At 36.2% G+C, this 15,460-nt stretch overlaps 1 protein-coding gene across 1 annotated transcript in view; it reads right to left on the reverse strand.

Moving 5' to 3' along the window:
* Dys (Dystrophin) overlaps positions 1–15,460 on the reverse strand; it is a 923,162-nt gene that overhangs the window by 458,712 nt on the left and 448,990 nt on the right. The window contains exons 38-39 of the mRNA XM_090409612.1: positions 6,488–6,793; positions 4,192–4,554 (exon numbers count right to left, since the gene is read on the reverse strand). Of these exons, the coding sequence (XP_090265738.1) occupies positions 4,192–4,554; positions 6,488–6,793 (669 nt within the window). The remainder of the gene's footprint in view (positions 1–4,191; positions 4,555–6,487; positions 6,794–15,460) is intronic.

The raw sequence follows: 15,460 nt of genomic DNA on the forward strand, positions 1-15,460 counted from the left end.
TGGAGAGTGGATGAGCCAACCGGGCTGGCGAGATTTAGGTAGGTCATCATCATCATCATACGTATCAAGGATTTAGGCTTAGCATGGCCTGTTCCGGCCTGAGAAGTCATCGTTGAATCGTTTAAGAGGTCGTCCTGGTTTTCTTTTTCCTAATGGCTTTTAGGTAGGTATGCAAACATATTTGAAAAAAGGCTGAGAAAAACTGTAAAACATAAATATGAAGAAGAAACTAGGTTCAGACCAAATATAGGTTGTCAAAAATCAGATTTTTACTTTACAGCAATAGTTGGAAAATCATGAGAATATAACAAGGATCTGTACTAAGTTTTGTAGATCTGGAAAAGGCATATGACAAGATACCCAGAGAAAAGCTTTTTTAAAAAAACTACAATTATATGGGGTAAATGGGACATTATATCAAGCAATACTTAGTCTATACTTAAGTTGTAAGTCAATAGTTAAAACTGAAGGAAATACAGGAATATGGTTTCGTGTACCCATTAATCAGGTAAGACAAGGATGTACACATTATCTTCACTCTTATTCATCATCTATATGAATAGCATTATGAAAGATAGTGGCATTAAACCTGATTAGCTCTTTGCTTTATGCAAATAATGCTGTTGTACTCCTAAACAATATCCAGTGCCAGTCTCTAGGATTTTCTAACTAAGTTGATTGACAACTGTAACAAATTTAGTATGAAAATTAGCCATCAAAAGACCAAAACTATGAAAATAGAGAGAAACATTTAACACATCAACCACATTCTGAATGGAGAACCTATAGAGCAAGTAAAATATTTCAGCTATTTAGCCACAGTTTTTAGTGAAGATGGTAAGTTAAACCTGGAAATATACAACAGAAGAAGCAAAGTAATTATAGTAGGAAGCTAGCTGAATAAATTTATATGGAATAATAAAGAAATTATCCAAAACACTAAACTAGCAGTATACAAGTGAGTGTTCAAACCAGTTTTAAGTTATGGATCTAAGAGCTGAGTTAGAAATAAAGCACTCCATTAAAAACTACTGACCACAAATATGGGAGTTCTGAAGAAAGATTAGGGGAGTGAACAGATGGAATAAATGACAGAATCATATTAAAAATGAAAATATCAGGAAGGAACTTCATATTGTTATCATTCAAGAATGTGAGACAAGAGCTAACCTAAGGAGATGTGATCTTGAGGAAGACAAAGATCTAGGTGGTGATTCAGTCAAGCACTTTAGAAGACTGAAATCTTAAATATGATAATATTGGAGTGCTGACAAGTAACAGACTAAATTGGAGGAAATTTGTTGATAGGGGATTAATTATAATGTAAACATAATCATGTAGTGCTGTGATAGTAGCCTGTACACTTCTTGAGGGTACACATCAGAAAATTGATGATAATGTTGTTGTTAACTTGCTATGAAGGTAGCTTATTTTTTTTAGGGTTTACTCACATATAAATGAAGATGCCAGTAACAGCCATAATGCATCCAGATGATAATCCTTATTGCACTATAACAGAGAGTAATGAATGAATATGGATTTTTTTTTTATATATTACCAGCAGAAAATCTGAGCAACTTGAAGTGAAGTAAACTATTCTGAGTATACAAAAGGACACAGTCGTGAATTAATTTCCATTTAACTATGTTTACAGGTATTTGAATCTAATATACATAAAAACCAGAATACCCTTTCTGTATACTCTAATGTACTACTTAGACAAGTAAATAATCCTTATCACAAATGTCCAGTAGTTGAAGCACTGAGGAGATGCTCTAACATTGTGAATAAATGTTAAGCTTTAAAACCAAATTATACCCTACAAACTTTTGCCGCTTATCCTTTTAAAAATATATCAATTGACACAGGAAATAAAATAGATAATTGTGATACTAATTGCAGCTCGCTGTGTTGTACTATATAAAAATAACCATATAGAATGTATGTATTCATATATATGTATATTTTTAAATTAACTCCCCGTCCCTCCCACAAAGTTGAAAAACATATAACACATCAGTCCCACGGGAACAAAGTGGTTAAAAAGGAGGGATGGTCAGTTGGTTGGTTGATTTGAAGTTTATTCACACAAGGATAGTGTAAGTTTTTCTTTATATGATGATGATGAAGAAGATGTGAATGTTTTTTTATGGCATTCAATCATCTATCATATTTGCCAAAAGACCAATCAGGTTTATTAAGAGGGAGATGTTAAATCCTGTTTTATAAATTCGATAGTAGCCTTTTGGCTTATTATCTTTGTAACCAATCAGATTTGTCTGCTATGGAAATGCTATTCATCATCATACGTTTCACTTTTATATGTTATGACTGGAAGTATACAACTGCAGATTGGGAAGTTTCCTTTGAGTGCTTCATGCTCTCGTTGCTGTTACTGATCTCAAAGTATTAACTCAATTACTGTCCATTATAGCTGATGTCAGTTATTACTCCAAATAAAATAAAAATAGAAATTAAAAAAAAATTAATAAATCAAATGCTATTTACAGTTCTCAATACACATGACATATAAGGACAATTTGTTATATTAAGAATTAATATATTAAATCACTCTCACACACTTTCTTCCTATTTAATTGTGCACATAATTAGAGATAAATGTATAATGAGCTCAACTTAAAAGTTTAACAAACTCATAAATTACAATTATGTAGGCCAAGTTATCACATCACATCACATTAATCCATCAGACTACACTTTAAGCAAACAGAAATAAAATTTTTGCAGTTCTAAATGAACTAAACAGAGCAGATAATTATACCAATTGCCTGTGTTCTGCATCTGAAGTTCACAGTGTTCATAATCATCTATTTCACCTTCACTATGAGAGAAGAATTTAATTGAGGAAACAAAACAACCCTCCCTTCTAGTAGTTGTGAGAAAATTCAGACAAAGCACTGCTTCTGTTTCAAAATGAAGAATTCAATTTCTCACATAATACAATGGAAATATATATTAGTTTCTTCTGTTCTTCCAATCACTGTAGGAATTATTAATAGTTTCTTTACTTCAATTGAACAAATTCCTGTTAGAAGTAGCTGGAAAATGTTGGCATATACCATTTACATTAACAGACTGCATGCCCATGCACTTCTTTATTAAACTCTCCATTTCATTCCTTAAATTTAAAGAAAATTTTGGATCCAAATTATTCCAAACTTGAATATCCCTCTCTCAATGATACACCTTCTCTCTGCTCTAGCTGTTATTTTCTTTAGTATTCCTGCAAGTGAATGAAATGCTGTGTGATGTCATGTGGATAGCATTGGTAACAACTGGATTTAAATGCTGGATCATACTGTGTCTAATCAAAGTTTACAGCAGTACTCAAGGTAAATAATAAATAGTAATAAAGAGATAAATTAGTAAAGAACATGTTATGTACATAAAGCAAATTTTAAGAAATAAACTTAAGCAATAAGTTCACACATAAATAGAATTTGCAATCAAAGTGTTTGCAAAAATTTTAAAATTTCACACGATTTGTCTGAGTCTGATAAGATCTGCCTGAATGTATATGGCTCAACCAGATTAGTAAAATTTCAATTCTTTCTTGAGCCAAGTGCTGGCACCTCCACTACAGCATGATGAATAGTGAAATGCATGTTGCATTGTTCACACATAGGTGGATCATCAGCCAAATAGACAAGAATGTGTCTGTAGCCTATGTGAATCCTAGCCAGAACAACTCACCTCTTCTGTTTCTACATTGACTAGACTGATGCTTAATCTCATACAATTTATATGTCAGGGCTTCTTAGCATGATGACTGCCATTCATCTATTTCATCTATAACTCTGATCTTATAAACTGTCTGTATACATGACTGACATACAATATGGGGAAAAAGTATGAGCATCTGCAGTCTCGCCCTTAATTCCAATGTGGCTGGGAATTCATCCACAACTAAATATCAAAATTAAGGATCTTCAATGAGGTCTCATCAGTCGGAATCAGACCCAGAGGTGATACTAAGGTTGAAGTAATGCCGAAGTCAACATTTTTTATAAGATTAGCCAAACGGTGTCACATTTTATTATTAAAATACTTTGGATTAAAGACAGCTGTTGGAAGTTTTTCCACTTGGTTATACTATAAAAAGATACCAAGAAATTATACTTAGTTACATACCATTTTTTTAATATACACACATATTTTGAATTAAATTACCTTTAACACTCCTTCTTGTCGGCCAAAATCTTCAAAGTCTTTACCTGCCAATTCTGGCTGATTAAGTTGCCTATTAATAGCTGCTACAGCTTCCCGAAGTTTATTTACTTTTGCTATGAAATCAGGCACTACAGTCACTACCGGTAATTCTAGAGTTACACCAGCTACTTTGTCTGTTTGAGTTACAACAGTTTTTGTAGAAAGAGATTTAGGCACTTTAACAAGATTCTGGACTTGAATCCATAATTGCATAGGTTTCTGAAGTAATGTTTGAACAGCAACAGAAGGCATACCATTCTCAACATGAGCATCCTTTTGGAGAGTTGTAACATCTTGATTCAGTTTTTCAATATCTGCTTTTATCTATAAAAAAGAAAGCACTCCTTAAAACTATTATTATAAAATAAGATAGCACACAACATTTAAAATTTTCACTTTTATTATCACTACTTAATGACTGCAGAAGCATGCATGCAGTTTATTAATTAAAAATGGTGAAAACTTAAACTGTAAAGGTACATGTAATATTTTTTTTCTATCTTTTTCTTCTTATTTTTTTTTTTTTTTTTAAATAGCAATTCTGTCCATAAAACCTGTAGTACATTTCAGTACTGTGAAATAACTCATAGAACCTCCAAAGATCAGATGAAGCCCTTTGGTTGGAAAGACCACTGTATGGGATTAAGTTTAAATTCTGTATAGGATATGAAAAACCTTTATTAGAGCTTTTCAACTGAAGGTGAGTTGGTAGGTCACATATAAGGGAGGCGGGGTTTCACCTCCCAGAAAAACTCAGGTCTTGTATCCCTAAATCAGTCAAACCAGTCAGGAAAACACATGCAATTTACATACAGAGAATAAATTAGAGGCACTAACCTAGCCACCATTGATGTCAGTATTACAAAATCACCTTTACCCACTAAAGGCAGTATGAATATTTCACTTCTTATTACACTGTGGGATACTATTATCAAATCAAGCACTGGTGTTCCTCTTGTTCCCTCCATCACATGCCGTGTTAAGTAAGTCTCTGTGCAACTTAAAAATTACTGTCTTTGCTTTTATATGTTCTTTCTGTTTTGATCAAATGTCAAAATAGTTAACATTTTTCATAATGATCATCCTCTACTTACCTGCTAATTTTATCTGTTTAGCAATCTCACCCCCCCCATTTCCGCAAATGATATTCCCCAGGTTTGCAGAGACTGACCACCAAAAACTGCATCCTGTACACTTTATATTCACAATATACAGCTTCAAAGTGACTGTCTTTCTTTTTTTGATCAAATGTCAAAATAGTTAAAATCTTTCATAATGATCATCCTCTACTTACCTGCTAATTTTACTGTTTAGCAATCTCACCCTCCCCCCCCATTTCCCCAAACGATATTCTCCAGGTTTGCAGAAACTGACCACCAAATACTGCATCCTGTACACTTGATCTTCGCAATATACAGCTTCAAAGTTACTGTTGGTCCAGCTCTCTTGGACTGCCACTCAAACAGGATGCAGTTATCTGCTGTCATTAAGAGTACCTGTCCTCCCTCTATATTACTATTATTTTTAATTCCTGTCCTTTTTTGAAAATACTAAGCTCATATTCCATTCCCATGTTCCCATCAACTCATTGTCCTTTTCTATCAGCCATGACTCACTTATAAAACCTAGAACCTTGGATCCAACCTGACTACTGGTTTGGTTGACAAAATGGATGGTATCACCACTCTCTGACCAGCAGGTTTGGAAAGTGGTGAAATAACCTGGGAACTTTATTACAGAAATTAACATGGAACATTTTCAAGCTATTTCAGGCATCCAGTAAGTGAGATGGTGATCTCACACTCTAAGCAGCAAAAATCATCTGCTGCCTACAGACTTTTGCAAGCATTCATGCCACACCAGTGGAATTTTAATCTGTAGCTGTTTATGAAAATTTTCTTAGATAGTAGATAATTTTTGTTGCCCTAATGTGAGACCACCATCTGACTTACTGGAGCCTGAAGAGGCTTGAAAAGTTCCAATTTATAAAGCCTCTATGATAAAGTTCCAAGATTATTTAATCCTTAGCAGTGGGCAGTAGTGCTGTCCAAAGTACTAAATGTCCTATACATTATATATCACATTTAGTACTATGGGTAGACCTTTATATATTACTATAATTTTAAGGATTTGAACAATGTACAACACACTTCACTAATTAGAATTTGGAACTTGGAAAAAAATATGTTCTGCTAAATATCAGTTATGTAAAGAAAGGCACAAAAATGCATTCTAATACACATACTCTTTAACTTACCTGCTGCTGCATTTCATTAGTGGAAGCTAACTCTATCCGCTGCAATAATGGAATCAGTTGAGCCACTAACATATCAGCTGCAGTTTGTAACTTGGTCCACTGGGTTAAATGTTTTTGTAGCTGCTGATTATGGGCTTCAGCCCTCTTCTGAATTCTTATCCTTTGATTCTGCAAATCTTCCATTTGTTGCTTCATTCTCTGAACCACAGCAGAATCTGTATTTCCTAGGCGCTGAAGGAGTTTACTCCATTCTCCTGTTAAAGAGTCTATTTGAGCTTTTGCAGATTGACCTCTGTCCTTGAGGCTCTTAAAAAGATCAAAGTACAAAAATAATAATGTATTACTTTGAAATCCTTTAATAATGACAAACTGGTTATGAGATCAGTTTATAAAACTGATTTCATAATCAACTTACTCTATCCAATATTATACTAAAAATGGTGCAGTTTATTTATATTTTATTTATTTATTTAATCATATGAATATATGTGGTTATTCAACTCTCACATGGTCCTTTTCTCCAAGGCTTCACAAAATTTAAATTCATGCATAACATAAATAATCATAAAAAAAAATGTGATAACAGGCCTATGAGAGCAACTCTCCATCCTAGCTAAATCACCTTTTCCAGCAAATACCATTCCTTTACTTTCATTGGACAACTTGGCACTCTAAAAAATGGTAAGCAACCAAAGAGAACGATTCATCTTTATTTATTTATTTGTTTTGTACAATAAGAAAAATTATGTTCACTTTAATAAACATATAGTAAAACACAAACAATAATTGAGAGAGAGAGAGAGAGAGAGATTGGAATATAGTGTGGTCTTAGGCAGACATATGATAGGGATCATCATGGTCAGATTCCATTCTCTTGGATTTGGACAATACAGATGGGAGATAGATTAATCAGGAATGTGGAGGATTCATTTGACTGCTTCCTTGAACAATCGAAAAAGAAATCAGAGTTAGATGCTTGACCCATCACCACTTCTCACACAATTTATAGCATCAACCAAGTTTCAGTGTCACTTTATATTGTACTTTAAAGCTTCATTCAAGATTAGCATCTCCATCAGCTAATAGATTTAGGCCTTAATCTATAACAGTTAATGCTTTTGATATCCTTTTTCGTTAATCTCTGAGCTTTCACTGGTTGCTGCCTCCTCCTCTTGAATGCAATGTTCCTCCAGTGCAAACAGATCATCATTTGCACTCAACTACTTCCAGTTTCATTTCAAGTGAAATTGTTTTCATGAGCAGTTATCATCACTTTCACTAGAATTGCACTAATAATAGTAATAAAGAAGGATAATCCCCATTCCCATTCAAGTGCTGTCTCCTATCCAGGGGGTTGACTATAATGATGTGACTCACAGTTAACTATGGGCATAATGACATGCGGTGAGGACCCTATCTCTTTCACATATTGTCATAAGTATTCATGGCTGTAAATCCATATGTGTTCAAGGGACGAAAAACCCTCGACCTCTGTATGAGACAGGCTAACTCACCTTTAGTTGAAAGAGACCAGATAAAGTTTGCTCATATCATAGAAGGGAAATGAGCCCAGGTCTTTCTGACCAAAGGGCTTTGTCTATACAACTGAGCTACAGAGTCTCTCAACAAGGATAATAATAAACACAAAATAAGTAAAAAAAAAAAAAAAAAAAAATTATACAATTCCACTAAATGTCTAATTGGCAAAATTCAGCAAAACAAATGACAGAATGGTGGGCTATCACACTGGCCTCTCCTGGTACTTTCCATAAATATAGTTCACATGATATTTTAAATTGCTGTAATTTAAACAGATGGTCACTATATAATATATTATGCATAATGGCATAATTTAAAAATGAAATCATATTCAGTCAGTATCTTCTTCTTTTTCTGCAGTAAGTAGGGTAGCTGTTTGCAGTCAGTCTCCTCCACAACCTCCTGTCTTGAGCTGTAGCCACATCCAAGTTCTCCATCGCAAGTCCTTCTCCACCATACTTTCTCTCTCTCTCTCTCCATCTCTTCTTTGGCCACCCATGCTTCCTCCTCCCCTGCACATCCATCTGCATGACCTTTCTTCCCACATACTCTTCCTCCCTCCTCATCACATGACCAAACCATCTCAACCTTGCCTCCTGTATCTTTGCTCCTAAGTTCATAACGTTCACCGTTCTCCTAATATAGTCATTTCTCAGACGATCTTTTCTGGTCGCACCGCACATCCACCTAAGCATTCTCATCTCCACTACCTCCATCCTGCTGATGTTATTTTTCCTCAGGACAGTTTCCATAGCATATGTCATAGCTGGTCTCACTACTGTCCTGTAGATTTTGCCTTTTAGATTGATTGGCACCCTCTTATCGCATAACACTCCAGCCATCTCTCTCCAGTTCCTCCATCCTGCTTGTATCCTGCATCCCACTTCCTTCTCAGCCTCACCATCCTCTTTCATTGTTGAACCTAAGTATCTAAAGGCAATGACCTTCCTGATGACATTTCCTTCCAGCTCCAGATCTGTCTCCTGGCTGCCATCCACTTTGCAACACATACTCAATCTTACTTCTGCTCAGTCTCATACCTCTCTCTTCCAGTACTTTCCTCCAATTTTCCAGTTTAGCTGCCACTTCTTCTCTTGATTCTGCACACAGCACGATGTCATCTGCATACAACATAGTCCAAGACACATCTTCTCTCACCTCCATCACAATATTAAACAGGAATGGTAATTCTTGTAGCAAGGTTTATAAGTTGGTCATACATAACTGGTAATTAACTTAAGGAATTTACAACGCATAAAACGGATATTAATTAAAGGAAACTTTATTTTCACCAGTACGGCCACTCTAGGCTTGCAGAGTGGCTGTACTGGTGAAATACACCACAGCAAGTTCAAGTATGTAAGATTATTCATGGAATCATCAGCATAAAAAATGTTCCAAACCTCAACAAATGTGGGTGCATGAGACTGTCCCAAATTTGGGAGACTTACATCATGAGGACTTCAGTCCAACGGCCAAGACAACCCAATTAGTCCAATAGGGGGCACCATTAGGACTTTAGGAACAATATTAGTTTCTTGCCTTCTTCTTCATTTGCTTTTGTTAGTGCCTGCATGCACATACCATATTTGTATGTTCCTGAAAATGGCAACGTGACTTTGCTGAAATATTGAAGGTATTCATTAAAGTTTCCTTTAATTAATATCCGTTTTATGCATTGTAAATTCCTTAAGTTAATTACTAGTTAAACAGGAATGGACTTAATGATGACCCTTGATGCAAGCCAACTGTCACTGGAAAACTTTCTGTCTCTCCCAGGCAGGTCCGAACTCTTGTCTTCACATTTCTGTACATCTCCTGCACCAGCCTGACATATTTCTCCGATACCCTCTTCTCCTTCAGACACCTATTTCTTGCCTTGGAACTCTATCATATGATTTTTCCAGATCAATAAATACCAGATGTAGCTTCCATTGCCTCTCTCGAAACTTTTCCATCATCAGTCATAACCCAAAGATAGCATCTGTCGTCGATTGACCAGGCATGAAGCCAAATTGCTCCTTTGCAATCTCCACCTCCTTCCTCAGTCTTCCATCAAGAACCCTCTCAAGGATTTTCATTGTGTGGGACATCAACTTTATTCCTCTGTAATTCTTATAGTTTTGTGCATCCCCTTTACTCTTGTAGATGGGGACAAGAGTACTTTCCCTCCATTCCTCAGGTATATTTCCTGTTGACAAACTTTTAATAACAGGTCCCACAGCAGGTCAATTCCCTCTTCCCCCAGTGCCTTCCATTCCTCCCCTGGGATCCTGTCAGGGCCCACCGATTTTCCATTTTTCATCCTCTTTATGGCTTCCTTCACTTCCATTCTACTAATGTTCTGCACCCTCCCCTCATAAGGCTCCCCATCTTCTCTGTGAGTCCTTGCATTTTCTTCATTCAAAAGCCCTTCAAATATATTCTCCATCTGTTTCAGTCAGTATGTTCACCTTAATTTCATCAATGTGCTTAAAAGTTAATCTTCCTTTTTAACTGCAACACCTTTGTCCATCTAATAGCATTAACACAACATCAGTTTTTAAGATTATACTTGAAGTGTCTGATTTCTTGACTTAAGGCAATAACTGATAAAGACTATTTAAGGAAGAAATGAATCCAGGTTTATGTGCCATGAGCAGGATAAGTAAGAATGTAATTTATAGATATTAATGAATAGCATTAAAATAATAGATTTCTTAAGTGAAATACACTGCCTGAGATTGTGGTGGATGCAGAAACTGTGAACTGGTTTAAGGCATGGTTTGCTATCCTTTTGGGTGAAAGTGTGTTGACTAATAATAATAATAATAGTGTAATGGTTATATGAAGAAAATACATACAGGTGCTATAAAGATACCAAGAAATTATATACTTGGTTTAATCCTTTATTCAAGTGTAAGCAAACAAAGTTTGCAACTGAAATACAAAAATCATATATAAAAATATGACGTAGCATTATTTTAACCTTAGTATCACTTCTGGGTCAGGCTCCCACTGACGAAACCTCAATAAAGGTCGAAACCAGTCTGGGTAGTGACCCTTCCCATAATGCATGGCATTATACATACACGTAAGGATATGTGCTTTACATTATGGGATACTGAGGTAAGTGATGTGAAGTCATTAGCTTCTATATATGAGTTGCCCCAGTCCTGATTATATTTCAGATGCAAACTTTGCTTACACTTGGATAAAGGATTAAACCAAGTATATAATTTCTTAGTATCTTTAATTTATAGTATAACCAAGTGGAAAAACTTCCAACATACAAGTGCTGATGTTGGCAAGTTTATGGTAGATATTTATATTAATATAATATTGGATCCGTTAAGGCTTTTGATGGGTGACAACATGGAAGACTGTTGCATAAGTTGCAGGATGTGAGATTGGATTATAAACTATCAGGATGGCAAAAGAATAGTTGATTGATAGATATCAAAAAAGTGGTGTATGGGGGGGGGAGTGCAATATTTTTTATTATTATTATATGGGCATCTCCACGGAGTCCGAAGACTCATCATGGAAGACCCAAACTATCTGCAAAATCTATCATACCTTTCCTTCAACCCATTAACAGACAAAGAACTCACAACTCACTCTGGCAACCCATTCCACTCATTCACAACTCTCCAAGCAAAAAATCTAGTCCTCACACCACTACTAACCACACCTTTATTCAACTTTCAAGGACACCTTGTTCCTCTAGTCAAGTGCTGAAACATTACCCCTGCATCTATCTTATAAAACCCTTTAGCAACTTAAATGTTTCTATCATATCTCCTCTTTTTCTCCTATCAACCAACTTCTAAATCCACACACCTTCAATCTATCTTCATAGGGAACATTCCACAGACCACTGACGATCTTGGTCACTCGCCTCTGAATCCTCTCCATCATTTCTTCATCCCTAAGCAATCCAAAGGACCAGACTTGAGCACAGTAATTCACATGTGGGCATATCAAGGCCATATAAAGAGGAATGACAACTTCTTTATCTCTACTTGTTAATGTGTTCTTCACTAGCCAAGTAATCTTATGGGCTACCTTAGAAACCTTAGCAATATGTCCTCTAAACTTGAACTCTCTGTCTACTACCACCACCACACCTAAATCTCTAGTTCATCTGTTTCCTGGAGTACAGTGCGATGATTATACAGCTTGTAATCTATTTATCCCAATATGCATAACTTTACATTTCTCCACATTAAAGTGACCCAGATTATCTTTTGCTCATATTGACAGCTCATTAAAATCAGCCTGCAAGCTCTCCACACACACACACACATTGCCTTGATTAACTATTACTCTACCTAATTTCACATCATCTAACAACTGAATATTTCCTTTCAGGTTATTTCCTATATCATTTATGTACAAAATAAACAGCAATGGTCCCAACACAGAACCTTGTAGCACACAACTAGTCACCTGTTTTAGCCTCAATTTTGTCCCTGCATATACCACGTATTGATATCTGTCCAGCAGCCACCCTCTTATCCACTCAACCAGTGTCATATCCATCCCCATTTGTTATAATTTGTGTAACAGATTTCCATGCAATATTCTGTCTAATGCCTTTGGAAAATCCAGCAAAATCATCATGCAGTGATCTCCTTTATCCAACTCAGCTGTTACTCTATTATATAAAGTTAGTAAATTACTAAGGCATGACCGACCCTTCATAAAGCCATGTTGACCCTCATACAGTATTATATTTTTATCTACCCATTCTTGAATTCTCTTTTTGACCAATTTTTCAAGTACGTTTATCACCACCTGAGATACTGATTGGTCTATAATTTGCTACTGCAGTCCAAGTACCTCACTTATGCAAGAGAATTATTTTGTCCTCTTTCCACCCCTATCCCCTGCCCCTTGGAACTCTACCAGAGCTGAGACTTAAAGAGTCTAATGTACAAAATCAGAGGCATTGTCAGTTCCTTTGCACATTCCCCAGTTGTATTTACATTGATATTCTGCAATATCCTAAGAACCTCCAATTCATCCACATCTGTTCTCAAAGTAGTGTCTGTCACATATGTTAAAGCAGTAACCTCATTAGGATGACCCATGCAAAAGTCACTCAGTAACTCAACTATTTTATCTGTTTCTGTCACCTCATGGCTATTATCACTCATTAAGGTTAATCTTCCAAGTCATTCTTCCTCTTACTTATTACATAAAGAAAGAACTCTTTGGGATTTTCTTTGGCCTGTTCAGCCAGATTCTTCTCGAAATCTATTTTGACTTCCTTGTCATGCTGGTCACTTCTTGCCTGAGCTTTGTACTGTTCATGAGTTTGCTGCTCACCCTTCTCTTTATATACCTTTCACAGCATTTTCTTCTGCAGCTTGTGCTTAATGATATTACTCATCCATCTAACTCCTACCTGATTAACTCTCCTTACCCTAGGTATACAATTTAATACTACTTCCTCTAGATGACCCTTAACTATATCCCATACACTACTAACATCCTTACCCTGCAGTGTTTTATGAAATGGCACAGGTTTAAGCTTCTTCCTAAGCTTGTCATAATCACCTACCTTGTACAAGGGCTGTTCAATAAGTAATAAGACTAATTTTACTGTTGCGAAACCACTCATCACAATATTAATTTCTGTGGAATAAAGAAATGTTGTCTGTATTAACAAAAGAGGTTGATAGATGGCATATAAGGGCTGATGTGCCAGAGTATCACATGACTAAACGCAAGCTTGTTTCGGCGCGCCTACAAGCCGCGACCAGTCATCAAAATGGAAGCATCCTTGGAAGAGAGCATTATGCGATTAAATTTTGTGTGCGTTTGCAAAAATCGGCATCGGACACTTTTAACATGATACGCGAAGCTTTCCATGATGAAGCAATGTCGAGAGCAAGTATTTTTCGCTGGCATAAAACTTTTAAGGAAGGAAGGCAAAATGTGGAAGATCTTGAACGTGAGGGAAGACCTTCAACGTCCATCACAGAGACAATGATCAACACAGCAGCGATTATCATCAAGGAAAATCGCAGAATTACAGTACGCCAGCTGCATGTTGTCCTGAATATTTCTGTGGGAAGTGTTCACTCAATCATGGCCGAACATTTGGGACTGAAACGTGTTTGCGCCCGATGGATTCCCAAACTCTTGACACCAGAGCAAATGCAGCATCGAGTGGATGTGTGCACAGAATGGAAAGAAAGACTGGAACAAGAAGGCGACAACTTCTTAAAACAAATGGAAGCATCCGTCTTTGCCTACCCCCAAGAAAGCAAAAACTGTAAAATCGACTGATAAAGTTATGACCATAATGTTTTTTGACTACGAAGGCATTGTTTACCAACACGCTGTAGAACACGGGAATACTGTAAACGGCTCATACTATGTGGATGTTTTACGGACAATGGTACAGCACGTCAAAAGGAAGCGTCCATTGCTGAAGAATGGCTTCTTATTGCACCATGATAATGCAAGGCCACATATTGCTGGTTGTGTAATGGACGTTTTGCAGAAGAACAACATAGATATCCTACCACACCCTCCATACAGTCATGATATCGCACCATGCGATTTCTGGCTGAGCTCAAGAAACCATTAAGAGGCCGCCATTTCGAAAGCAACAAAGCATGTGTAAAAGCTGCAGAGGCGGTTTTGAAAGAACTCTCAAAAAACCGACTTTCACGTGTGTTTAAGAAGTGGACGCAACATTGGGACAAATGCAACGCGTCTCACGGTAGTTACTTCGAAAAAGACCATGTAAACGATGACGATTAAAGGTAATCTGTTTTCTGTATAAATATAGTCTTATAACTTATTGAACAGCCTCCGCAGTTCTACATATATTCCTTCTTGACAACATGAGGAATATTCTTGACAGAATATTCCTCATGTTGTACAAGCTCCCAAGTCAAGACTGCATGATCACTTTCACCAATCGGAGGGAATGTGGTCACCATAGTTATGGATAGCTCTTCTAATTCTATGACCAAGTCCAATACTCTTTGACCCCTGGTCCCCATCATCACATGCTGCCTCAAGTAATTATCTCTTAGTAGGTGTATAAATTCTATTTCCTTCCTGCCATATGATCTTTCTTTCTCCCTTCCGGTCAATACCTCAATAGTTGAAGTCCCCTATAATAATCACTCGACCTGTACTCGTACTAATTTGGCAATGCATGTCTTAAAGACTGAAAATCAGGAGTTGAAATAAATATCTGAAGAATGAATACTTTTTGATCCTCACAAAATATTGTGGAGTGGAATGATATTTTTTTTGTAAATATATTTCTATCCTAATGAAACAATTGATGTTTAGGTTTTAGGATATCTATCTTTGAGGATTTAACCCAAGAGAAGTAAAATTTTCTTTACCCTGAGAAATTGTTTTGGTTCTTGTTCTGTTTCAGTGTCAGAAAATAATGCTCTGTATAAAACACATACATACACA

The sequence above is a fragment of the Typopeltis vanoorti genome, chromosome 19, assembly GCF_054136105.1.
Source record: "Typopeltis vanoorti isolate ZY-2024b chromosome 19, IOZ_Tvanoo_1.0, whole genome shotgun sequence".
Classification (NCBI taxonomy): domain Eukaryota; kingdom Metazoa; phylum Arthropoda; class Arachnida; order Uropygi; family Thelyphonidae; genus Typopeltis; species Typopeltis vanoorti.